This window comes from Glossina fuscipes, unplaced genomic scaffold (assembly GCF_014805625.2).
Source record: "Glossina fuscipes isolate IAEA_lab_2018 unplaced genomic scaffold, Yale_Gfus_2 2, whole genome shotgun sequence".
In the NCBI taxonomy this organism is placed as follows: Eukaryota; Metazoa; Arthropoda; class Insecta; order Diptera; family Glossinidae; genus Glossina; species Glossina fuscipes.
The window spans coordinates 3800351-3826014 of NW_023998416.1; the positions used below are offsets into that span (position 1 = coordinate 3800351).

Sequence of the window (25664 nt, forward strand, 5' to 3'; positions counted from 1 at the left end):
CGTCAATTGATATGTGAACAAGATTTTACATTTTGCTCAGATAGAAAAAAGAAAAATAATAATAATAATAATAATAATAATTAAATTATAAAAATTCTACAAAAAGGCGTATTTTTAAATAGAATTTATTTCAATGTACTAAACATAAAGAAAGTGGTGAAGAAAAAATTTAAAAGTAAAATAAATTAAACATTAAAAGTTTTTCAGTAAAAAAAAAATTTTATTTAAATAATAATCAACTAAAATAAAACGTCTTAAGAATGGGAACAATTGGTAAGTGCTTCAAATATTTACTTATAAAAAAGAGTTTTTTTTTTTTATATTAGAAGGTGTCACGATTTTAACAACATGTCAATCACTTGTCGGTGTATTGATCCTTTTTGTTATTTCCACACTAACTTTTTTATACTTTCATTCAATTGCGTCATTGTCGGGGTTAAGTGACATGTATTCATTCATTTGTTATCCTGCGAAGCATCGATGACGTCAATGTTTGCTTATATCTTTTGTTTATACTTGGTCCTTACACTCTTGCTCTTATATATGAATAGATTTTGCTAACATGTTTTGCATTAAGTAAATATTTCTGCAAGCAATCTTAAGTGAACATAATACATGTACGCTGTTTGTTATATATGGAAATTGGAACTGGTTTGGCTGTTAGATTACGTTTCTGGCAACGGGACGGCTCGATGGAAAAGCCATCGAGAGTATTGGAAATAGTCTCTTATGAAGGACTGAAATTTATCACAAGTCTGCGTTTTATTGGGAGGACCAGAGCAGCAATAGCGTGGTCGAATGCCCGGCATTGCTGGCATAATTCTTCATTGCAACAAAATTACAGGTGGAGATGTGAAATTTAGAGGATATATATTTGCCTGTCTATAGATCCTCTTGATGGATTACTAGTGGCATTCAATTTCACGTTATTTATTAATCACGACTTTCAAAAAATACTAAGACGCTTGTGGTACAAGAGTAAACCAAATATGTGCGGTTGTATGCAACACTTAGAAGGACTTGAGATAGGTCCACCTTTTATTATGGCGATCGATTCAGAATCATTTTCTGAATCCATTTTAAGACCGTCTGTCTGTCTATCCTTTGTCTTTTTTGTTTTCTTGTGCGCCTGCCCTACAGGTCGTAAACTTTGAGATATTTTGATAAAATTTGTTACATTAACATGTTTTGACCCAAGAATAAACGCCTTTAAAAAAGATTCAGATTGTACTTTCGCCCACTTCCCATATAACGTCTTATTTTGAATATGATTAACTGCACGGTACAAGGGAACCTTTTGTTGGGCCAAGGCCATCGGTTGTCTTTTCATTTGTTGTATTATTCTAAATTTCTTCCCAATCTGATTTGTTTCAATTAAAAATTATTTAATGTGGAGATGTCAGTTGGTATTTCATAATTAACTAATAATTGTATCGAAAGGTTGGTCCGTATATTTATTTTATCAAACCGTTTGAAAGGCGCAGAAGGAATGATTAAAAATTCTATAAAAGCTATAAACATTTTTTTTTTATCAGCAACAAATTTTAATTTTCTTAAGGCATGTCCGTCTTTCTGTCCGCGGTAACACTCAAAGTTGAAAGTTAATATACACGCAATAGTGAGACTCGCAGGATAAGCTTGAAAAAATTAGAGTAACGATTTTTTATTCATCAAAGAGCGTGCATTTCTTGGTTAAATATGAAACCTTTTCGTTGCGATCTCATAAAAATCAATATTTTTAAAAAATCCTGCGTGTTTCACTAGCTACAAGCATGCAGATTAAACGTGTTTTTTTCGCATTTCCAAGGCAAATTTTAGACCGGTTGCATGGCCTGTCGCAGAATCCCTTAAATGAATGGTGCCTCATGAAAATGGCTCTGATATCGCCGTTTTTTAATATTTTTCACTAACAATTTTTTTTATTAATAGTTAAGTATACGCCTAATAAGTCCGCCAAATATTATAATTCAATTATGTTTCTTTTTACCTCAAAAAAGGACAAATTGTAAAAAAACTCAATTTTTAATGGTTATTATAGGGGTTGCACCACTTCAAAAATCGGGTTCGAAAATCGGGTGAGAGATTAGCTAGCATTTCAATGTCAGTTCTATATGGTGCTGCAAAACCGAATAAATATCAGAGATTATACTCCGCTATATCGTATGGTCATCAAAAAAATTTAGGATATTACTGCTGTAACTCGTGTGTGTGTGACGAAAATTGTCGTTCTTTGAATGGGCATTAAAGAACTCTTTCTAAGATGAATGTAATTTCTCTCTTATTGCACTGTAATTAAAAGGTTGCAGTCACCGGAATATGTTCTCATAATGGATTCCTCGTACCTTTCTCTTGCGTTTTGAGGTTTCTTTTTGTAACTTTGCAGCTTTACTCAGCGAAATGAGTGTAATGTGTTTTATTCAATATATTGTCCATCGTTAGTTCGAATTTTTTTCTATCTTCCATTTTGAAACTTGCCCGTCTTTCAAGGTTATCCCAAAAAGAATCTACATTTAGGCGTCGCCATAAGGATCGAAGCACCGTTTAAGCAAACAATAAATGATTTATTGAAACATGTGTTAATCGGAAGAAACAAGGTCAACTGATGCCAGCGGGGAGGGCAAGGCATTTCAGGTTAGAATGGCAAATAATTCCTGCAGGGGTTCGAAGTCCTTCATATTAAAAATGATATATCGTGACAATTGGTATATTACGTCTAGTGTTTTTCGCAATTGCATCAACTATTGGACGTAGTATCTCTTATTCAAATATCTCTCGCCCAACTAAACCTCTCAAAGGAGGACACCAAGAGTATTCAAAGATGATATGGGTTCGCATGTTCGCTATCATGGGTATTTGGGCTTTGGATACGGTAGTGCATCCATCCAGTGCATTATCCTTTCAGTTAATCGGGAAAAGTAAAAAAATTTCTCGAAACTTTCATTTTTTTAGTATAAATCTATGCTCTATTCAAAGCTCCAAGAATCTATATCGTGTACGCATTAGTGTGATAATTTATTCAGTTGCGTGTACCTTAAAGGGAGTACTTTCAAGAAGTCATAGTTTTCCTGTACACTTTACAGTATTAATCTATCTAATCTATATTCCCAATATTACGATCTATGGAATTCCTTGAAAGACTTTATACTTAACATCTTTATGGCATTTCATAACTGAAATCAGCGACTACAGTGATATTATTTAAGAGAAAATGAAGTGACAGGCTATTCTAAAAGGTCGTACACTTATTAATGCTTTCGAATTCAATTAAATGAAAATTTTATCCAAACAAATGCTTCAAAGCATTTATTTATTTTTTAAAATATGAAAGAGAATTTCTTCTTAGATTGAAGGAGTTAGATAAAAAGAGTTTTTACTTAATATAATTGTTTTTCTTTTATTTGTTTATTTTTCCTCTAGATTCTGATACTCCTATCGCTGAGCGAAAATCTATAAAACGTATGTAACTTTATATATAAAAAAAATAATAAAAACAATATCTTACTATTATACTATTAATAATAAACATTTGCATTTAAATTTAATTCAGTCATGTTCAATATATTTTAAAACGCCAAAGCATATTTTTTTTTTATTTATTTTTTTTTTTTGGTACAAATGGTGTTATTTTGTATATTTTTTTTAAAAAATTCTACATTGTCATTATGCCAGACAATCGAAATATCATATATTTTTGTTTTGCTCAGTTGAAATATTTAGAATTGCAAAGGGTAACAGTGAAAATGTGACGCGATTCTATTGATATCCATCTAGACGCATACATTCGGATTACCGCCCATTTATTGTATTGAGAAATGCAAAAAAAAATAACAGAAACAAAGTCCCTTATGTGTCTGTATGGTTGAGATTTTCAAAGTTGTAAGTCTTCAGATGGGAGGAAGCTGCCATTTTGATATCCTCTTCAGTTTTACACACTGTTGTGATATGACATTCACGATAGTTAAAACTTTAGGGAAATCTTTAATAAATGTCTTCTTAAGATGATCAAGGTTATGTTACATTCATCATAAAGAAAATTTTAAGGACCCATTTACCATATGTTCAAGATCTTCAAGATTTACTAAACTAAAGCTTATATTACTATAACATTTTGCCTGTAAACGCATATACGTTCATATTAATGTAAAAGTGCAACTACGAGCCGTACAAGCGATAAACAAAGTTTTACATATGTGTATGTGCATTAAGATGAACAAGAAAGAAATATTTAACATACATATAAAATACATTAAAAATTTTTAATCTATTTTTTTTTTTTTTTTTTTCGCTAATGACATGACAAATCTGGAACATTGCTTCTTTTCGTTTAAACATATTCATGCAAACATTCATGCTTATGTATGTATATATGCGGTCATGATGCGAGTTCGATCAAAATTATATGCTAAGGAAAAAATGAAAATAATATAAATAAAAATGAAAAAAAAAAAAAAAAATTATTATTGTTTTAAGTAAATCGATTGACATGGATATTTACGTATGTATATACGTACTATAGGTTGAATGTAAAGCATTAGCACCACGTGTTTACATATTATAGCAAATGTAATGTAAATAAGAAAAAATGAAATATCTTATGTTAGCGTTATTTCTATGCAATTTTTGGATGAATTTCTTCTTCTGTATTTTTATTTTTTTGAAAAATTGTCAACTAATTGAATCTTTTATTTGAAATGCCATGATTTGTTTTGATGTTTAACTTTTTCTTTTCTTTTCTTTTCTTGTCTTTTTTTTTTTTTTTCTTCTTTTCTTTACTTACGTATATGTTTCCATTTAGCTAAATGGATTTTAATATATTTGTAGGGTTGTTGTATTTGCGTTTGTTGTTTTTTTTTTTTTTTTTTTTTTCGAGATGCCAGAAATTTTCTCTCCGTTACTTTTGACATTTAAGTTGGGTGTTTAGCCATCGAAAACGTACCATACTCCATCATATTAGCGAATTTAAATCGGTTTTGAGTCGCTGCCATTTTGTATTGAAAAGCTTTCATTCAGTAAACATGTACTTTGTGAAAGCCGAAAATTTTCCAAGATCTAATTTTTGAAGCGTCTATCCCTAAGGACATCTTGAAAGTATTTGGAGAACGTAATATCGATAAGAGTTTTAATTTTATTAAAGCAACTAAACTAACTATCCAGTCTAGCTTTCAAAAAAAAAAGAAAGGCCAGCAGTGTTGCTTCCTAGGGCTTATTCCACTTTCTTAGTCTTAGAATTTACTTCTTTTATCTAAATGCATTATGATAGTAATAACAATGATGCATAAGAATCAATTCGAATCGATCTGTCGTCTTAGTAATACCCATGTGTCAATGGCATTCAGAAGGATGAGAATTGAAAAGAATATTCTAACTGTACATTTGAATAAAGCATAGCGTCCAAATAAGCACTAATGGCGCAGGTTAATATTCTATTAATGCATACAGTAGCGTTAGAAATAAGTTTAACAAGGAGGGAGAAGGGAAAAATAACTTTATCCATTGAGTTCAGAGTGATGTTTAAAAAGTTCTTATATTTCTACGCCACTAGAAGCCGCACATATATCGGACAGAGCTTGAGTCTGCACCATAGTGGTGGTGGTGCGTTAACACAATTGTCGTATTTTAAAGAACGTCATCCGAGTAATATAGAAAAAAAGGGAAAAGAAAGCTTTACACGATCGGTGAAACGAGCCCGAGCTCATTGCATACCAACTGTAAAGTATTTGTTTACCTGATGGGCATTGTGTTGATTAATTAAAAGCCTTTTCGTATTAAACTTGTAGATGGTTCTGGAAAATGTCTGCATCTTTATCATTCAATTTTAGGTAAATAGTTGTTACAGTTTGTAAGCAACAGGTTTTTGTCTATTGCTAGCGTATTTGCGGCTAGACTCTGCGCTTTTTTTTGCAGTTAAACGTTTCGTTAATATAAATAATTACATATACGATATGATATTTTTACATATACGACGCAAGTGATACTTGTTTTAAATATTGTAGACACATATGCTTTATGTCTGAATTATTTCGTTGCCAGAGAGCAGAGCAGTCTTTGAAGTCATCTAAGAAGAAAAAAGAATAAAAAAAGAAGAGAAACAGATGGGATAGATAGATTTAAAAATTTCCTATCGTAATCAAGCGTAAAGATGTATATAGGCATGTTAAGGATATTCAATTTTTCAAAAATCCAAGTGCAGAGCCTATCAATATGTAATCCGGTACGTGTATCTTTCGCCTAACTTTAGCTTTCAAATAACCAGTTTCGTGTCACGATCGATGAGAAAGGGTAAATCAAGGCTTCAGCTTGTTGGAATAGAATATATTTATATATAATCTATATTCTCGACAAGTGTAGATCAAGTAGACTTCTTTAAAGAGAGAAAATTAACGAACCAGGTTTAATAATACGAAAGGAAAATATTTGTGTATTGTGTCCTATAACGTCCAATCTATTTTTTTATAAGCAGTCACTCAGAGGATATTTCTTATCCGCGAGTGAACACGTTGAACAAGAAGTGGGGAAAAGAGGGAGGTCGCAGCCTGGGAGGCATAAGCATTATAATTGCGGTGTCTCGTCAATCGTAATTAAAGCACGATATACAACAGTGGGTTTAGGCTAATTTGACAGTCCCTCTTTTTATATACTAGGATAAGCTCCCACCCTCTCTTTCTCTCTCAGTATTTAAATCCATATTCTCACATAATTCAAAATTCTGTAGTTTCTCCGCTGAAGTACGGAGTTTTGGAAACTTTTAAATTTTGTTCGAGAAATAAAGAAGGCAAGCCTTACTTGGGCTGCTTAATTTTAAGAGTAGTACTGCAATGACGGGAAATGGCTTTGTTATGGTATATTATACAAAGCGGAAATAAGCATAATGCCGGCTTGCTGAACCTTTGACATCCAACGTGGAAATGTCACTTGTACATACTTGTAGTACACTATGAGTTGCTTTAAACAAAAACTCATAACCAGAGAAAGCTCACAATTGACGCAATTAGGTGAAAAACCCGCTAACAATGGTATCATTATGGGTTCAAGAGGGCTTAACAATACATGTACGTCAGGTTTTGTTCTCGCTGATTGACTTTGGACTCAATTGTTGACTTCATATTTGCCCAAGCCAGAATTGGATTTTGCGGTGACATCTAAAAGTTGATTCCTTTTGCGTACAGCCTTAAAAGACACGATATTTCTTCAGTAGGGAATATTAATAAAATATTTTTTATCCTTTTCTCTTGAATTAAGTTATTTTTCTCTTAAAAAAAACGTCGGCATACTTTTATTTAAAGTGGCGGATCTTTAAAATTTATCGCAAAAGACTTTCTCTCTACTCCCGGGCATTTTCATATTTTTCAAGTTATAGTAACATTTTTACATACATTCTTTTTATATGCCTTCGGATTACATTAGAATCTTTCCTTTCGTCATTAAGAGAGAGGATTAGAGTTCTTTTGTGTTTCCAGGAATAGCAACTCTGTTGTATTTTTGCACTAGCTGTTGAAGTTTACTGAAGCATTTGCAGATTACTTTAAGAAAATGTCGTATCTTCTCACTTCGTTACATTCTCATGGACATTTTGTACGTGTTCAGGAATTTTTTTGCAATCGCTTTTTTTCGCTATATAACAATAAAAAAAAAAGGAAAGAGAAACTATATCAGTTTTGCCGACGATTTTTTTACTCAGAAGATATTGAAGTACTGGTTGATGCCGCTTATAGTAGTTAAAGTAAACAATGCGAACAATGCAAATGAATTTGCGGGAGACATTGCTTTACGATAATTAATTATTTTCATCCATTAAATAACTTTATCCTTGCCCTCATATACTTTCATATACGTTGTATGATATTTGTTTGTTCATACCTTAATATAAAGAAAAGGTTAGTTTCTCTTATAGAGTTGAAAGTTTTTGATAAATTAGTTACAAAATCTTTATAAATTATTACAAAAGAAAACTAAAGAAAAAAGAATTGCTATACCGTGATTATATTAACAAAAAAAAAAAAAAAAAACCAACATTTAGCAAGGCCTTCTTTCTTTCATTATATATGAACAAGAATAAAATAATTTATTAAAACCAAAACTATGTGTTATTACACGTCTCTTATTTTTCTTTCTTATTTTTTTTTTTTAGGCTTATAGAGTGTACAGTGACGTAGTATTTGCCATTGACACATAATAAAACAACAGAAAAACAAAAAATCGTCTCTTAAATAAAAGCAAAAACAATAATAAACACAAAAATAAAAATAATTTTACATTAAAGTGAAAAGAAAAAAAAAAAAAAAATTAATGAATAAAAAACAACAAAATTATCATAATCGCTTCAAAACGAATTTTGATATCCACTACCTCGAATACTTTTTTCGAGTCTATGTCTGTTCTAGTTCGTAACTGGAAGTAAGTTAAAATTTTGCCGCCCTTTCGAACTTTTCTAGCTTGCATGCAAGTACACTTTTGGACGTTTCACGTTTCACGTTTGTCTTTGAACTTGATCTATGAATAAAACGCAAGTATTCGAGCTGAAGTTATTTATTATTATATTATTTATTAAGAAAATTTACGATTTTGTAAATTTCACATAGCAAGTAGATAGGAATGTACGAAGATATGTAGACGGACGGAGGGACAAGTCATGGTTAAATCGATTTAAAAATCTATTGTAGAATATTTTGAGTGTTGCAGACTGAATGATAGAATCATTAAACTCTCTGTTCTCGTTGTTCGCTTAAATAAATGTAAACAAACGCATAAAAGTGATACATGTATGTACGTAGATGTACACAAAGTTTGGCAACACGTCTCGAGATATATATATATATGTGCACCATAATGTGTACGTGTATTTTTAAACTCATAATTGCCTTTTAACTAAGTGTTAATAACACCTAGGTAAAGTGTATGTGTATGTGTGTATGCGTGTATGCGTATATGCTTGTGTGCAATGTTTATACAACAATCAATTCTTTGTTTTTTTTTTCTTCTTCCCCCTTCCCTTAAAATGTTGCTTCTTATTTCTATTTTATGGAAATTTTTTTTGTTTTTTTTGTTTTTTTTTTTTTTGAATTATATATCTCTTTAGCATGTATTACGTTTTGTCTGCTAAGCTTTTTGTGTTTCTTGTTTTCGCTTTGAATGAAAAAGATTGTTTAAAAAATACTTCACAAAAAAAAAAAAAAAAAAATCGTAAAATATATTTTGACAGGTTTTGGTTAATATATGATAACAACATAGACAGGATTATAAGGGTTTCATTTCAATTCAAATGACGACATTTTAAGTACTTTTTTCCTCTTCTTCCGATTGCGTTTATAGCTGCGATTTTGGCATTTTTATAGAGCTTTTCGATTCAATGATTCAGCGGTTATGTTATATTCATCTGATATTTATAACTTAAAATAAATCGTTCAAATTCTCTTAAAATTTTCAAGTGATGTCTATATACATATATATATATAAATACACACATACATATTACATATACATATTGGAATCATAATAATGCTGTCGAAGTTTGACGAAGTAATCTGAGCAAAATAGAGTGAGGAGTACACATTCATTCACACACCAGAGGGGAAAGATAGTTTGTAGGTTTTGTAAATGAGTTTTAGCAAAAATGGAAGCAATTTCCAACCCAAAAGGGTTTACAACAGTTGTTGAGCTTATGTTGGAGCTGCAATCATCATAAGCTGATTAAAGCATTGCTGTGAGAGTGGTTGATAGACCAGAGTGCAGTCCATTTTAAAGAGAAAAGAAATTGGATAACCACTTTCCTACTATGTATTGCGTGTCTTTCTGGGAATAATCTTCCTTTTTAAATGTAAAAAAAAAAAAAGTACACTCCAAAAACCACAGAGAGATGTGTGACACTCTATACATATGATGCATGTGCGAGTTGAATAAGAACTACGAACCCGTATCCGTTCTAAGTCTGCATTAAAATTTCAATTCATTTTGCAAACTCTGGAATTATGCATCGAGGACTGCCTCAATTATGTACATATATCTTAAGCATAAGAATTGATTTTCTTGCTTTAATTTGTCTTTACATACGTTCATACGGTTGTAAGCTCGATGTTTTGAACGCTGATGCCGCCTTTATGTGTTTGTTTGTTTTTTTTTTTTGGAAAATTCCTATTAATTGGACTTGGTCGTTCTATGTTTATCTAAAGCCGGTAATCTGCCGCAAAGCGACTTATTCTGAATGCTTATATACTGCTAATGCTGCTAATGATCACAAACTAGTAACACGTACGTTAATTAAACAATTATGAATTTCTTCCCCCACGCGTAGTCGTTAACAAATAATATTAAATAAACGTTAGGCGTTGCCTGCGCAAAGCATTGCACACCATTTACGTACAAGAAAGTTTTGCTTTTTGCAGCAAGATAATGCGTTTTTGAAACTATTTCAACTATCTTGTCTTGTTCGATGATCGCCAAATTCCCCGTTCTGTCTAGCTTGCGTTTATTTTTTATGAACTCAAAAAATCGCTCATGCAGCAACGTTTGTACATTGACAGTTTAAAGTTAAACCGAACAAAGTTTTTGGTACAATTGAGAAAATCACTGGCTCACTTTAAAGGGAATGGAATTAATTTTGAGTTTAGTTGACCGCAAAATAAAGCTTTCGAACGAAATTTAGCATAAATCTGAAAATTCAGGACAAACTTTTGGCAGATCGAAACATTGACAACCTCATCTCCCGCCGTGTCACATAAGTTTTTACCAATAACTAATGCTTTGTTTCCTTGCTAGAACTCGTACCAAATTCAATGATTTCAGTGAACTTTGTCTACTGCCATGTTATTCATTGGCAGCTAACTGATGAAGAGTAGTAAAAAGCTGCAAGTAAAATTGCCTGCAGGTATTAACGTACGACAGAATTTTGCCAATTTGTTGTATATATTTCTTAGGATACTTGAAATTGGACCTTACGTCACCAATTCCAGAAAGTAGTAGACGCAGTTCGAATTTCGAAAGTCTTTCATCTCGTTAATTATAAAGAAAAAAAAAAAAATTAAAAATCAAGTTTACTGATTAACGTATACTGCAAGAAGTCAATTTTTACTTTATTAATAAAAAGATCGATAGCAATGATTAGAAGGATCGTTAAAGAGATGCGAGCGCTGACAATTCTTTAAGTTTTTCTTTTTTAAATTTTATGTACAATTTTTAAATAATATATAAAACATTCATTTTGCTTAACAGTTTATTTATAAAATTTCTTTCAGTTTCAGTTAGGGAGAAGAAAACGATTTTTCATAATATTTATATGGTTAGTGATTCACTTTCATAAACAACATACATACATATATATATATATATATTACATATATATATATGCTTTTTGTATGGATACATGTGTGTTTCAATTTTTTCATCATATCGTAAACTATTCCTGTATTATTTTTTTGCAATCAAATAAACAATCGAATGTATTGAAAACCTTAACAAAACATCCTACCATTTATACATCTATATGTATACTCGTCTATGGGTATATAGTTTTTCTTGTTTTCTACTTTTTTTTTTTTCTTTCTTTTTTGTTTAATTGTTAGACGTGCGAAATTTAATTGTGCTAACAGTACGATAGACCTATACACACACACACACACACACACTGTGAAAACAAAAAAAATAGTACACACCCATCGTACTGATTAAGGAAATTTGTTTGCGCAAAAGTTTTTATATCTATTCCTATAAACAATTTATTTATTTGAAACTATTAACGAGAACGTAGGTATGATAGTCAAATACATTAAAAGAAAATTTAAGAGTTAATTGGAAATATATGAATCATTACAGATCGTTGCATTTATAAAGAGACAGGTTATATGTGATGCAGAGAGCGTGGCTTTATAGCTATCACCTGCTATGTACGTACACTTATCAGAATTTTCGAAATATGCATCGTAAGCGATGTGCTTAGCTGATGAAGTTCTCAGGAGCTCAGATATGTTCTTCTCGGCAATAAAAAACTATTCAGTTTGAAAATTGTGGTGAAATATAAGTTTTATCATTTCGTGTACATAGTCGAAAGTCAAAGTATTTTAAATTGAGAGTTAAAGTGTATATATAGGAGCTGACACTAAAAATGAATTAGTGGAACGTCTCAAAAGGTCATTAACCATGAGGGGACCAGACTTTCTATCTGCGAAGGTGTAGGAGATCCTGTGAAAAAAGCTTATTTGCTAAATATAAACTTTTGTGACCTAACATCTGATAAAGTTGTACAAAGTTGTGCTCACAAAGCTATTTATCTTCGACGAGATATGAGTTTCTATAGTGTAAGTGCAACATTAAATTGGTGATGTAGAAAAGTCTTCTGATTTAGCCAAGTTGAAGATAGCAATGCTTGACTTTTCCCACAATATCCTATAAAGTTTCCGGAATATCGTTCCTCTCTAGTAAGGTTAGCTTACGGTTAATATGTTCGCTAACAATCAATTAATGTTTTTTTCTTTTTTTTTATTATTATTTTTTATTTATTATTCCAAATCTACTTTGTCACCTTCAAAGTAAACTTCAAACCCAAATAATATTCCTTGTTAACGGTTTGGCCTGACGGAAGGGATTCATAGTGCGTAACACTATGATAATCGAAGAAAATTGTTGACATCATCTTGATCTTTGAGCGATTTTGTGCGCGGTTTTTTTGGTTCCGTTCCCGTCGTATTCGTAGATCTATTTCCTGAATCGATCTCAGCTCGTCTGTCCAGCTGTCCGTCCGTCCGTCAGGTTTCCTTGTGGTCAACCTACAGATCGCAATTTTCGGATATTTTAGAGCAAGGACGCATGTTAATAAAAATTATTTGGATCAGATAACTTTTTCGGCAGTGTCTTCTAAAACATCAACACATACTCGAAAATTGGCATCGTATGTTGTACTTTATGCACGTAACAGGACAAAAGTTCGAAAAGTAAACTTGTTCTCAGTTTATATTGGACCGTAAGCTTGTCTCTTGATCGATTTGGGCCTGCATGGAAGAATTTTTAAGGTTAAAGCCGACTTTATGTATCAGATATAAATTCTTATCTTATATTGTCTCCACTATAAGAAAGTAAAATAATTTTTTTAAGACTGCAACCAAACGGGCACGACTTGTTAATGCTTCTACATGATATCTCTAGATGATGACATTATCTATAAATATTACGCATTATTATAAATTAACCATTCGAGCTAAAAAGCTTGAATGCTTTTGTGAAGCATTGCCTTTCGTGCTTAGTTCAAAGAATAGTGCTGTTGAATTGGAATGAGGGGCGGTATATAAGCGGGTTATTAATGTTGATATCAATGGCTTTTGTATTTGAGAGGTCAGCTAGGTGTTGGAGATGCTCGAAAAAAACGATACCGTGTCCCTGGAAAGTTACGGGTAACATACTCAGGAATAGTTAGCATCACAGAACTCAAGTTACCCTCTCTATTGTATTCATTAGACTCCTTTTGATAAACACTCATTTTAATCGAGGGCTTGTTTAAGTTAAAGTTGAGTTAGAGGTTCCATGCTCTAGGTACTAGGTTCCAAAAAAAGGTACTTTTCTGAAAAGCTTCCCAGGAGTGGTTATCCTTTCGACGTAGACTACGAACTCTATGAAAAAATTAAGAAAATTTTCTAACTAACGGCAGATAATACTCTGGAGAAAGCAGTTTTCCCATTTCTTTCGCAACGAGCGGTTTTATCAGCTTTTTATAAATTTATAACAACCTATCTACGCATTGTTTCCCCACCCAATGCTTACAATCCTAATTCGTTATAAAATCTCTTTCGCTATACTCATCTGATCATCTGAGACATTAAGAGATCAAAAAAAATACGCATAGTTGAATGCTTAAACAGGGTAACCTTTTAAATCGAAACGTCAACGTCAATTAGTTCTTCTGCTCATTCGCTTACTTTTTGTTTAATATCGATCGCTCAAAGTCGAAAAAACTACTATAAAAGCGTAGAGGGTAGCATTTATAGATTTAAAGGAGTGCTATATCCAATATACAAAGAACTGTGATTTAAAGCCAATATCAAGAGTTGATTGATTCAAATAATATGCCCACAATAGGCAAAATAATGTTGGAAGGCTTATATGAGTCCTTTAAATTGCGTATCTAAAAAATTCGTTGTGAGACAACTTGACTCTATTTACCCTTCAAATTATATTTCAATATTGACAGAGATCAGCCTTATATTGCTTTAGTTCTACGCCAGACTCATATTATAATTGTTTCAATTTTTATGATTGTGTTTATCGGCTATGTAATCCTTTGGGTTCGCTTTACTTCTTCTGTTATTTTGGTAAGACCGCTGTTTTTGTTGTTGCTCTTGTAACCCACCAGCCGGTTAATGTCTTCCTAGGTTCCCCAAGTTAGACCCTGCAATTCTCCTCCTTCCCTCGATTACGATCTGAACATGGAAAAGGATTAGATGCGAGCGAACCATGTGCTTGATTCGAGATTTCATTGTTTAGAACTTTGAACTCTCGTTACTGTTTAGTAAAACTTACTCGTTACTGTTAATGGCTATGAAGTGCTTAACGTAGAATGGAGGAATAAAACGAAGTCCAACTTTAGTTCTTACAATGTCATCGCTTAAATGTTTCCATCCGAACCAAATATAACTTCGTTTTTGTTTCTTTTCTAAAATCTTATATATAAAGAAGTTTTTTTTTTATTATTTTTATGCAAAACATCCCTATAGAAAAGTAATTTAAAAATACTTTTTATTTGCTATAAAATAAAAATTTATACCCAAGAGAAGAAGTATTTCGAAAAGACATTTAAATTTAAATGCTTGAAGGAAAGAAATGCTACAATGTTAAGTGCATGATAGACAACTAATGTGATAAGTTAATTAAGAATGAGATGAAAAACATTTGCGAAAGAAAGTAAAAGAGAAAAAGAAAAGCAAAACTTTAATGAGATCTTGAGTTTAAAGTGGTTACCATGCAAAAAACTTATAAGCCATAGTTAACTTTTTTCGTACATCGTACATCTATCCTTGTGATACGTAAATTGCAAAACTTTTATAACGCATAAGTGCCTTATGAAGGATTTCATTTTGAAAAGGTTATCGTACACATTTAACATATAGTTCTTTATAAAACCGTAAGCATCTAACGCAGTAGTGTGTTTAGAGAATCTTCTAACAGATGTCTTGCTTAATGAAAGAGCAAAAAACGCAATAACAACACTCACCTTCACTAGAGTCACCTTCGCGCAATAATAAATTTCATAAATGAACGAATATATCTTCACACAACGCGCACATATAAAACATTAAAATACATTCTTATATATATATATGTATTTATATATATTTATTTATTTTTTAATTTTACGATTCAATAGTAATGCATTACGATATTAAAACTTTAACGCAATTATTGGCCAATGATTATATAAATCATATATAAACACATTGTATAACAATATGACGAATCACAAAATAATTAAGTTGAGAATTTGTAGCTTTCTTCTTAAGTTTTAGTGGTAAAAAAGTAAAAAAAAAAAGAGAAAAAAAAATTGAAAAAACTAGAAACAATAAAAATTGATTAGTATTTATATTTTGAGTGGTTTTTAGTATTAACATAAAATTTGTCGCCATTAGTTTAGTCGACTTTGTTGACTATTGAGTACACAGTGAAGCCAATTAAAAGAACATCTGCTTGCTCGGTAAGGGAATGGCGAGGGGTGACGACCAGCATACGCACTCAAAATCATGCATTTGCCATAAACTTAATCTTTCGGAAAAAGCATATATTTACGTTAATTATTACATTAGAACGAGCAATAAGGGGTGATATATATAAGTATTGTAAACGATCAAAAGAGAAAAAAAATATTTAAAAAAAAAAAAAAAAAAAAAAAAACAAAAAGAAAGAAAATATCTATACAGTTCTTATGGAAATTATTAAGGAGGCAAGACGCTACTTATTTCATCATTTGGATTTCATTGACGTCAGCAATGCCCCCAAAGTCTTTCAAAATAAAACAACAGCTATAACAGCATGCCGGCAGCATTATTAAACTGAAAGAGACGTTTGGTAGAAACAAACAACATTTTCGGTATATGGCAGATTTTTATTATATAAATACGGTATGCATTTACTTTACGGAGTTTGTGGTTTTGAAAAAGACATAAAAATTTAAAAAAAATCATTAAAATCATAATCTTTTAAAATATTTATTATATGATTATATTTCGTAAACGTCCTTTGTAAGAGTTTTCCTTTCTCAATTCCCAATTCGCTTCACTTTAAGTTTTGTATATAATTTTACTTCATTTCAAATAATTAAAAAGATAGGTTATGTGTTGCAATTTTTCAATGATTAAAAGAAAGAGAATTATATGCTATACATGTCTCGATTCGAATCATGGACGGATTTCAATTAAAAATTCACAATCAATTTGCATATCAATTGAAGCTCGATAGCAAAACTTAAGATCATTACACGTGTAGCAATTGTTATACAACTTCGTTAGGTTTCCAATCATTTTCGAAAGTTGTTGTATTTTTTCATTCTTTGGACAACTTTTAGGTTTATTTATATGCAGTGTTTAACCCAATCTACGGATTATTTATTGAAGCTATATGAGAAGAGAAGAGAATTCGAACAGAATACAAGGAAATTACGATAATAGAGATCAAAGATGGACATAAATTGATTTAAGTTTTCGTACTCACAACAATTGAAGACTCTTCGACTTACTTTGTACACAAATGCTCTGCAGAGGAAGAATTTTACTTGCTTTACTTTTTGCGGTCTACTCGACTGCCCGTTCTTGCACATGTTCATCTAGCGTCTGCTATTGGTGTGGAAACCTAGGGTTCGAAATATCTCTAATTGATAGTCGCAGCAGAAGTTGAAAATTCTTAGTAGATATTGAAACAAAGAATCGATTATCTAAATTTTCAGAAGAACATATTAAACTGTTTCTAATAAATGAATCTTACATGACACTAAATATCCTACACCGCCCTATAATGATTTTTCAGAATAGGTCGTTGTATGGGAAGCGGCCGAAAAAGTGATCAGTTCAGCGAACACACGTCGGTGTACCAACTGTCATGAAAATATCTTATAAATTTCGGATTGACAGATGGATAGAAAGTATAAAAATGTAATAGAGGAGAGAAAATGAATCTATCTCAAGCCCTTTTGGCTGTTGACAGTGTAAAAAATTTTATCTTAAACCCTTCTGGGTGTTGACGGTATCAAAAAATTCATCAAAATATTTCAAAAGCTGCGACCTCTAGGTTGATCATAAGACGACAAGACAGACAAACAGACGAGTTTAGATCGATTCATAAAGTGTAAATATGTAATAGGAGGTCTGTTAGGGTCAGCTGGGTATTACATATACGCTGAAAAAATCTATAAAATTACATCAGTGTATTAAGAATGATTCTATAATCGGTTAGTTGACTCGCCTGTAATTGACGAGATGCTTGGAATATATTTTTTTTCTATTTGGTGTGCTTTCACTTTAATGATTATCGGTTGTTAATGCGCTTTTGGGCTACAGGGCACATGTTTTTGCTTTTCTTTCTCCCTTACAGATTTATTTATTCATAATACGTATACGCAGGTGTGAGGTTGTTTTCTTTTTCGTTAACCATTGATTAAATTGCCATAGTTAAGGCCTTTAATCTTAAGTGTTGCTTAATTCAGCTGAATTTATTATATGTGTATTGTATATACGTCATATATATGTATGTTCGTGGTAAGAAGTGTTCATATATCTAAGGAGAATATAATTTTGTTGTTGTTTTTATTTCAAATTAATGCTGATTGCTGGACAGTCTTGTTAATTCTTTTTCAAATTGTCATCACCGTACAAGCTATAGAGTCTGCTTCCATATATATTCAATTTTGATGCTTAGAGATGTGGAAAGTGACAAATTTCTGTGAATATGATTGAGATTTCATTAAATGAAAGCATAGCATAGCTAGCAACGAAAATCTCTCAGAAGTGATTTATAAATGGAAACACACAATTAATATAGCAATAGATTTAAGACATCATACTCATCCAATGAATTTATGCTAGCGATGATTAGTTTTTCTAAGAAAATTCAATGACATTATTTTGGGAAGTTCGTTTTCTTTTTCTTTTTATTTCTCATAATTTTTTATTCGTAGAAATAAATGTTTAAAAAAAAATTGTGTTTTTTTTTTTTTAAGACAAGACAATTCTTGGCATAATTTTTGCCATCATTACTAAAAGAGGAAAGTTTGTTAGTTTCATCATGTGCCCTGCAAGAAGCATGTTGTCTACTTTATATAATCTTCTTTACAGTCAGTTGAAGTGAAAATTTCAATTGATTTAGTGGAAAGTTCCTTGCTTTCCTTCGAAGATTTAGAGGCCGGACAGAATTTGATAAATCAATGAAATTTCAGAAAACATTCCCTATTCCTCTGTTACTACAAAAGATCGAAACTTAGTCGTAAATGTGTACGAAATAATTACCTATGACATCCAGGAATTAATATTTCGGAAATCTATGCAAATGTTGAGAGTAGTTATGTAAGATTTTATTGTTAGGGAGTAACACCATCTCAAAATTTTTAGAATTTTACTTTTGAATTTTTATTGGTTTGACTGATGCGTTCAATATTCAAGAATGATATGAAAAACTGGAGAGGAATCACGTAGCTAACAGCTGAATACAACCGCGACAGCTAAATTTCTCACAGGTGATTATTTCCCTGTCTGGGGCCGTATTTAAATTTTAAATACTTTCAAAAATTTGATATTCTGGATATTCATCACATATCCATTTGGAAATTTTTAATAGACCTTTTTCGAAACACAGTTTTTTAAAACGTAGCCCAGCATAAGTTCAGCAATTTTCATTCCCCTTAAATCGTTTTTGATAGGTTTAATTAAATTTTGAATATAATCACGTAACTAAAAGATAGCTTTCACTTTCGTATTTAACTGCTTAGCAAGATCAGCTGTAAACGAAAGCGAAAGTTAAATTTTTCACACGTGATGGCCCTTTTTTCTCTTTCAAATTCCTGGTAATTGCACAAAAATCAATACCGTTAAAATTCTGTACCCAACTTACTAGCTAGAAATAAGTATACTAATCGATTTTTTTAGTGGCTTGAGAGGTTGGTTCCGGTCTTGTCACTTTTTAATACTTCTCAAAGATTATATCCTTCCTCGAATGTTATTATTTTGTTATTTTTCCTTTCGTCCCAACAATAATTGTCAAAAAAATTTCTTTTTTTTGGATATGACAGCGGTGTTCCCCCCTTGAAAATATATTCCTATGCCAAGTTTTTCAATATTGTCTTCTATGTATAATATACACGTATTATATATATATTAGGTAACATATACATATACATGTAAGGTAACGTACAACATTTTTGGATTATAGGAAGTACATGTTTTTTTGTAGGCAGATTCGTGAGCCGAGTTAAAGAGGGTGAAATGTATTTCTCAACTGAAACATTCTAAAGTCATAATCGTCACCACTATCCAAGCTGAGCAAGAATAATTATATTCGATGGAGTTCTCTTTGTCTATTTCCATGACTCGCATATATTTAGTAAATTATCTGTGTTGTTGAGTATGAAAGACAAACTAAACCTTGCACATATAATATGTAATGAAAAAATGGCAGTTCATTAGACCTTAAGTACTGAGTATCCAAGTTTCGCTACAAAACGAGTATAGCTTTTTTATATATTGCTTACATATGCGTTTATATAAATATGCACGCGCAGAGTAGAAGATATGCGAAAACATACAAAATTTCATTGTAGGCGTCAATTTTTAATTCTGGACCGGTACGATCAGACATAATGGCGTCTTTTTTTTTGCCACATTTTATTTTACGACTTTTTTTTAAATACATTAAAACCTCTCATTATGAGTTGAACAAATTTTTAGAAATCTAAATTCATACTAGATATTATTATTTGCCATATATTTATATGAATTAATATGCATTCGACTATAAAATGTAACAAAGTATAACAGTTGTCAATTTTTAGTACTTAAAATTAAATTTTGCAGTTATTTTGAAAGTAATGTCATCATCATTACGCGGATTCAAGATGATTATTAATAATTTTCACAAATATATATAATATATAATTTATTTTTTGTTTAAAAAAAAAAAAAAAAAACGTGTGCACAGTTAAAAAATTGAATTATTATTTTTTATTTTTATATAAATGAAAAACCTATTTTTGTGTATTCCATAACAAAAAAAAAAAAAAAAAAAAAAATAATAATCACCCAAAACAATCTTATGCGTTTTATTTATCGTTTCTTTTGTTTATTAAATAACATCAAAGTCAAGATATATGAAGAAATGCACATAAATCATGTGTACGTGACAAACGGTGACAAACATATGGTTAACGAAAAGAATAATATGTAGAGAGAAAAAGACAATACGAAAGCTACTGAGCATTTAAGGCGAATTTTCAAACCTCATCTTTGCCATTTTAATCTTAACGTATTTAATGCCTTTTGCGAAAAATTAATACTCGATTATTAATTTTATTTTATCATCCATTCACGAGAGATAAAGAGATTTCATTACTCTGCTCTATCTTTCATAGTGCACCACATTCAGTTGCATTGCTTACATTTTTTGCCTTTCAAAGTTCGCAAAGAGTACTTTTCCAACTTGAAAAATTTAAGATAAAAACTTAACTTTCGGTTTATAAATCGATAATAATTACATCTGGAACGGTTAAAAAATTAAGATCAACTCAAAAATTAAACTTGACATTTTTGCAATACTTTTAACTTGGATGCAAAAAAAGAAATCAACTATTCCTTACGTAATGTTTATTATGGACTACTGGCCGTATATACATAAACGAAAAAGCAAAAAAAAAAAAAAATTAAATTTGGCTTTCTTCAAAATAATCCCAGCCCATGTTACTGTTACGAATGGTACAATGAAATTAGTAGACCTATCTCTCTCTCTCTCTCTCTCAATCTCTCTCTCTTCCAAAGATAGGAGAACTCGTGTGACAAATCTTTTTATAACACCGAACTGCCATCATGCGATCGTTATCGATCTTTGCTGAAAACGATGCAAGAAATTATTTCATTTTTAAAAATAAATTTTAAGACGATAATGAAAATGTAATAAATCCTTATATCATTTTATTTTGCAGAAAAACGCTCGTTTTCGTTTCGCTTGCGCAGATCACGTCCTGGCGATGGCGGTAGCACCCATTCACGCAATAGCAATAATAATAGTAGTACGTGTACTAATAACAATCGCTGCAATTCACCCTTAACTGCAACCAGTACTAGTATGAAACTAGAAGTTCCGAATTCTGCGGCTTCGGTAAGCCGTCGCAGTAGCATCTATAAGAAACCGGACAAGGATGATAGTGGTCTTATTCATATTGTACGCGATATTGATTTACCGTTAATGACTTTTAACGATCAATACAACGTTGAGAAGGTATTGGCTGAGGGTTGTTTCGCAAAAATTATGCTCGCTTTGCATCGGCCTACCCAAACTCAAGTTGTATTAAAAGCCGTTCATGCCGAACTGACCACAACGCAAGAGTTTCAAAGAGAATTTCATTTCAACTATGAATTATCGCATCATCGTAACATACTGAGTGCTTACAATGTGGCTTTTCAGACCAAAGACTATTATGTATTTGCAATGGAGCATGCTCCCTATGGAGATTTGGCTTCGAATGTTGGCCCCAATGGTCTTCACGAAAATGCATGCAAATTGATTACGGAACAGTTGAGCTCGGCATTGGGTTTTATGCATTCGAAAAATCTTGTTCATCGCGATTTAAAATTGGAGAATGTATTAGTTTTTACACCGGATTTTTCCCGTGTCAAGTTATGCGATTTTGGAGCCACCACTCGCAAGGGTTTACTTGTGCATAAGGTGAAACACACTTGGACCAGTTTCGTGCCGCCTGAAGTTTTGGAAATTGTGAAAAACGAAAGATTTCATTGTTTGCCGTCGAGTGATTCATGGCAATTCGGTATATTGATGTTTCACATATTGACCGGTAGTCCGCCGTGGAATGCTGCCGATTGGGTTAAAGATACTCAATACGCGGGCTTTATGAAATATGAACAGCGTAAAACCACTAAAATTCCAGATAATTTTCGCAAATTTTCTACACGTTTGATGAGATGCTTTCGCAAATATTTATCCTACGATCCTGAAGATCGCTGTAAAGTGACAGAAGTCGCTAAATATATGAAAGATCGTTGGGTTGAATGTCGTATAACCGCCTCAAAGTCAGCTACTTTGATTTCACCGAATCCTGATCAAGATTCTTGCATTTATTTGAATCAGAAAGATTGCCGACATTCTGCCGATGAGAATAAAACCCGTCTAAGGCGTATGATGTCCAGTTATGGTTTAGAAAGCGCATTGGATCAAAACGCAATACGTAAACGAGTGCTCGAGTGGCTGGCCACTTGCGATGCAAATTTCGATACAGAAATTGAAAGTTTGGCAGTCGTAGATGTAACTAATTAAGAAATTAATTAAGGGCCAAAAAAATGTGTATAAGGACAATAAAATGATAATATATTAGGGCACAAATATATACTATTTTTACAAAGTCAATTAACAAATTTACCACAAAAAGAACAAAAAAAAAAAAAAAAAAAGAAAAAGAGTAGAAAAATTGAGATTGAGTTGAAAACAAAAAAACCACTTAATAGTTAAGTGTTAAAATGTACCATAGATGTAAAAATATACAAATTTTTAGAATTGTTTTGTTGTATTTAGTTTTTTTTTTTTTTTAGCAAATGTTATACGCATATATAAGCTCACAAATTACATATATCTTTAATGTTAATTATAAGCAATTCAGTAAGAGGAGAAAAAAAAAAAAAAGAAAAATTAAGTAACAATAAGTGTGCATATCTGCGAGTACATTATAAATAGAAAATTTAGAAATATTTATTGGTTATAGATTCATGTAAGCAATTGTATTCACTCATAATAAATATTCATTCTATACACGTAAACCAAAAGCGTATCACATATTTTGAATCGAATTAAATCAAATTAAGTTTTCCATCTCTGCTCTGAAAATATAGTTTCAGTTCAACAGCTGTGTTTCAATCTAAACTACTTGGATGTATGTACTTCTTATTTTTCCTATTGCTAGCAAGACTTTTCAAAGAACTATTATAATTGGATCATTTTATGAAGTTTTATACCCATCAGGTAAGGATGAAAGGTATATGCACTTTGTCAAAATATTTGCTACACCCAGCAGAAGAAGGCTTCAGAGACACAACATAGGAAGCATATAATTCATCATCATTAAATTCTCAATCGATTTAAGTATGTTCGTCTGTCCGTCTGTATAGTGTCTGCTGTAAACAGTCTCCCGGCAAGGAAAAATGAAGCTACCGACTTTAAGGTTAGCGCAAACGTTGAAGCTTCTTGCACGCAGGTATGTATTGAAAATGGACCAAATCGGTTGTAGGACACGCCTACATTACCACGTGAATTGAGATCATTTCCACTTTCCAAAAGTAATACAAATTTTTGCTTGCTCATAACTCACAAACCACGCCAGATTAACCTACGCAAATTTCGGCCTCGATTACCCAATTTCATAGTGTTTCATAATTTCACTTCTTTCCCGAAACCCTTATAACACGCAGAAGCCAGGTTGAAAAACCACATAAAGTATATAAATTCTTGCGGAATGCACATAAGCAAGTCCGTCTATCCATTTGCCAAAATGGCTAGTATATGTGATAAACGAAATGAAGCGAAGATGAAGATATCGGTTGCTAATCTTTGAAAAAATTGGAAAATGATCTAAACTGGTCAACTGGTGGCCTACATCAGCCACTCCCACTTTCATTCTAAAAAGAAGAATGCAAAGCGCATGGACAGATGGACATCCTGGCATGTCCTTAAATCGATCCTTAATTTAATGCTGATCAAGAAAACATATACTTTCTGAAGCTTACTCCTGGGCGTTGAAAACGTTTGGACAAATGGAGCATATCCGCCATCCGTGGGAAGGTTTTGAATCATTTGTTTCTTTTCTATAATCTTTTTATCAAATTTAAAAAAGTATTTCCTGAGATATTCTAAGAGTTTGGTTTTTATTTGTTAATAAAAATAAATCTTTTAATAGATTTAGGAAAGGATTCCATTAGTATGAAATCACTTCGTTTAAAGTCTACCATTTTCTTTTTTTGGTTTTTAAATAAAAAGTCCCTTCAGTAAGAAATGAAAATGTTTTTTATTTTCTATGCATATATTATCGAGAAAATTAATTGTGACTATAGTCCTCACGCAAGTGAATAACTTTTATTAGCAACTTTTTAGCAGAATTTGAAAACAATTCCGTGAAATTTCGCGTTGATTGCAAACGTGAACCGTTAATAGGTTTGTGTGCAGGGATTATAATGCATATATTTCGTCGCCCTTATAGATGGGTTTATGTAATGATACCACATCAAGAACACCTCAATCATTGGCCTGTTCTGGAAAGCACATTGCGCATCGTGTGCACCGTATTTTCCATAGGCATTATATGTTTCACCAAGTCACTAATAATCTCGATTTAGTCGCATATAAGTCTGCAAGTATTCTATCTTTTATCTTTTATCAGGAAACGTTAATATATCTTAAAACAGAGTTGGATTTAAAACAACTAAAAACATTTCTGAATGATGAAAACGTGCATTATTTCCAAACTAAAGAAAGTTGGGTTATGTGATGTAGTGTAGTGAAGTATGGCGCCGCTCCTGTCGTTAATGGCGTCTCCGCGTTGAGAGCTGATTGCAATCCGCTATTTATACTAGTAATCCCACTATTTGAAGGAGCGTTAGACAGAAATATGCATCTGCGATTTTATAAATGTGACTTACTGATCGATAAATGTGAGATTAATAGTGGATTTAAGGACATACGTCCCTCTTTCTGCTTTTGAGCTCGTAAAAGTTGAGGTAGAAAGTTGAAGCTTGGCAAACTTAGTTTATAGTAGATATGAACATAAAAATTTTCTCAAATAGTATTTATGGAGAGATACCAGTTCTTTGCAAGCAAAGAGTGTGAGTAGCGTGGAAACGGGATCATAATTAAAACAACCTGTAACTTTCAAACTATTATAGATGTTAAGTATCTAAAATTTGGAGTGTTAGTTTACAAGTTACATGCGCCTTAGTGAAGTTACATTTTTGGTCGCTTCGGATGGTTTTCGCCATGAGTTGCCCACTTGGCTGACTACCGATTTGACGGTGAAGAGTAGTGATGGGTCCACGTTTTATTATCTTTTTTATCTCGCCTATATAGCAGCGAATAGCGCTCTGAGTCATCAACATGTTCTTGTCAAAAGTGAGCATTTCAAACAGAGCTCTCTCAAGTGCAGATGGTAAATAAACTGCCCTCTGGTATCGTTAAAGTGTCATCTATCTTACGCAAGATCTCTTGGGGATCTTTCAAAACGATTTTGTTTGTTTGTTTACTTTCTTTTTGTTTTTTGAAACAGCTTCCGATTTTTGGTGGCCAGGGGCTTCAGAATCATAACTGTACTTACGCCAGAACGCCTTTAAGTCCATTGCGGATTTTGAGCTGTATTTTTTCTGATCAACAAGTGATAGTTAATCAACAAACGAAATTCAAAACTGAAAAAGGTAGTGTCCCTAAAGCAACCGTAACTTACATAT

General features: G+C 31.9%; 1 protein-coding gene across 1 annotated transcript; it reads left to right on the plus strand.

Moving 5' to 3' along the window:
- The first annotated feature begins 175 nt into the window (after positions 1-175).
- Positions 176-24134, plus strand: LOC119633752 (serine/threonine-protein kinase meng-po). Its single transcript, XM_038027462.1, has 3 exons — positions 176-273; positions 3418-3456; positions 21149-24134. The coding sequence occupies exons 1-3, from the start codon at positions 261-263 to the stop codon at positions 22495-22497; spliced, it is 1401 nt and encodes a 466-aa protein (XP_037883390.1). The 5' UTR covers positions 176-260; the 3' UTR covers positions 22498-24134.
- The last annotated feature ends 1530 nt before the right edge of the window (positions 24135-25664 follow it).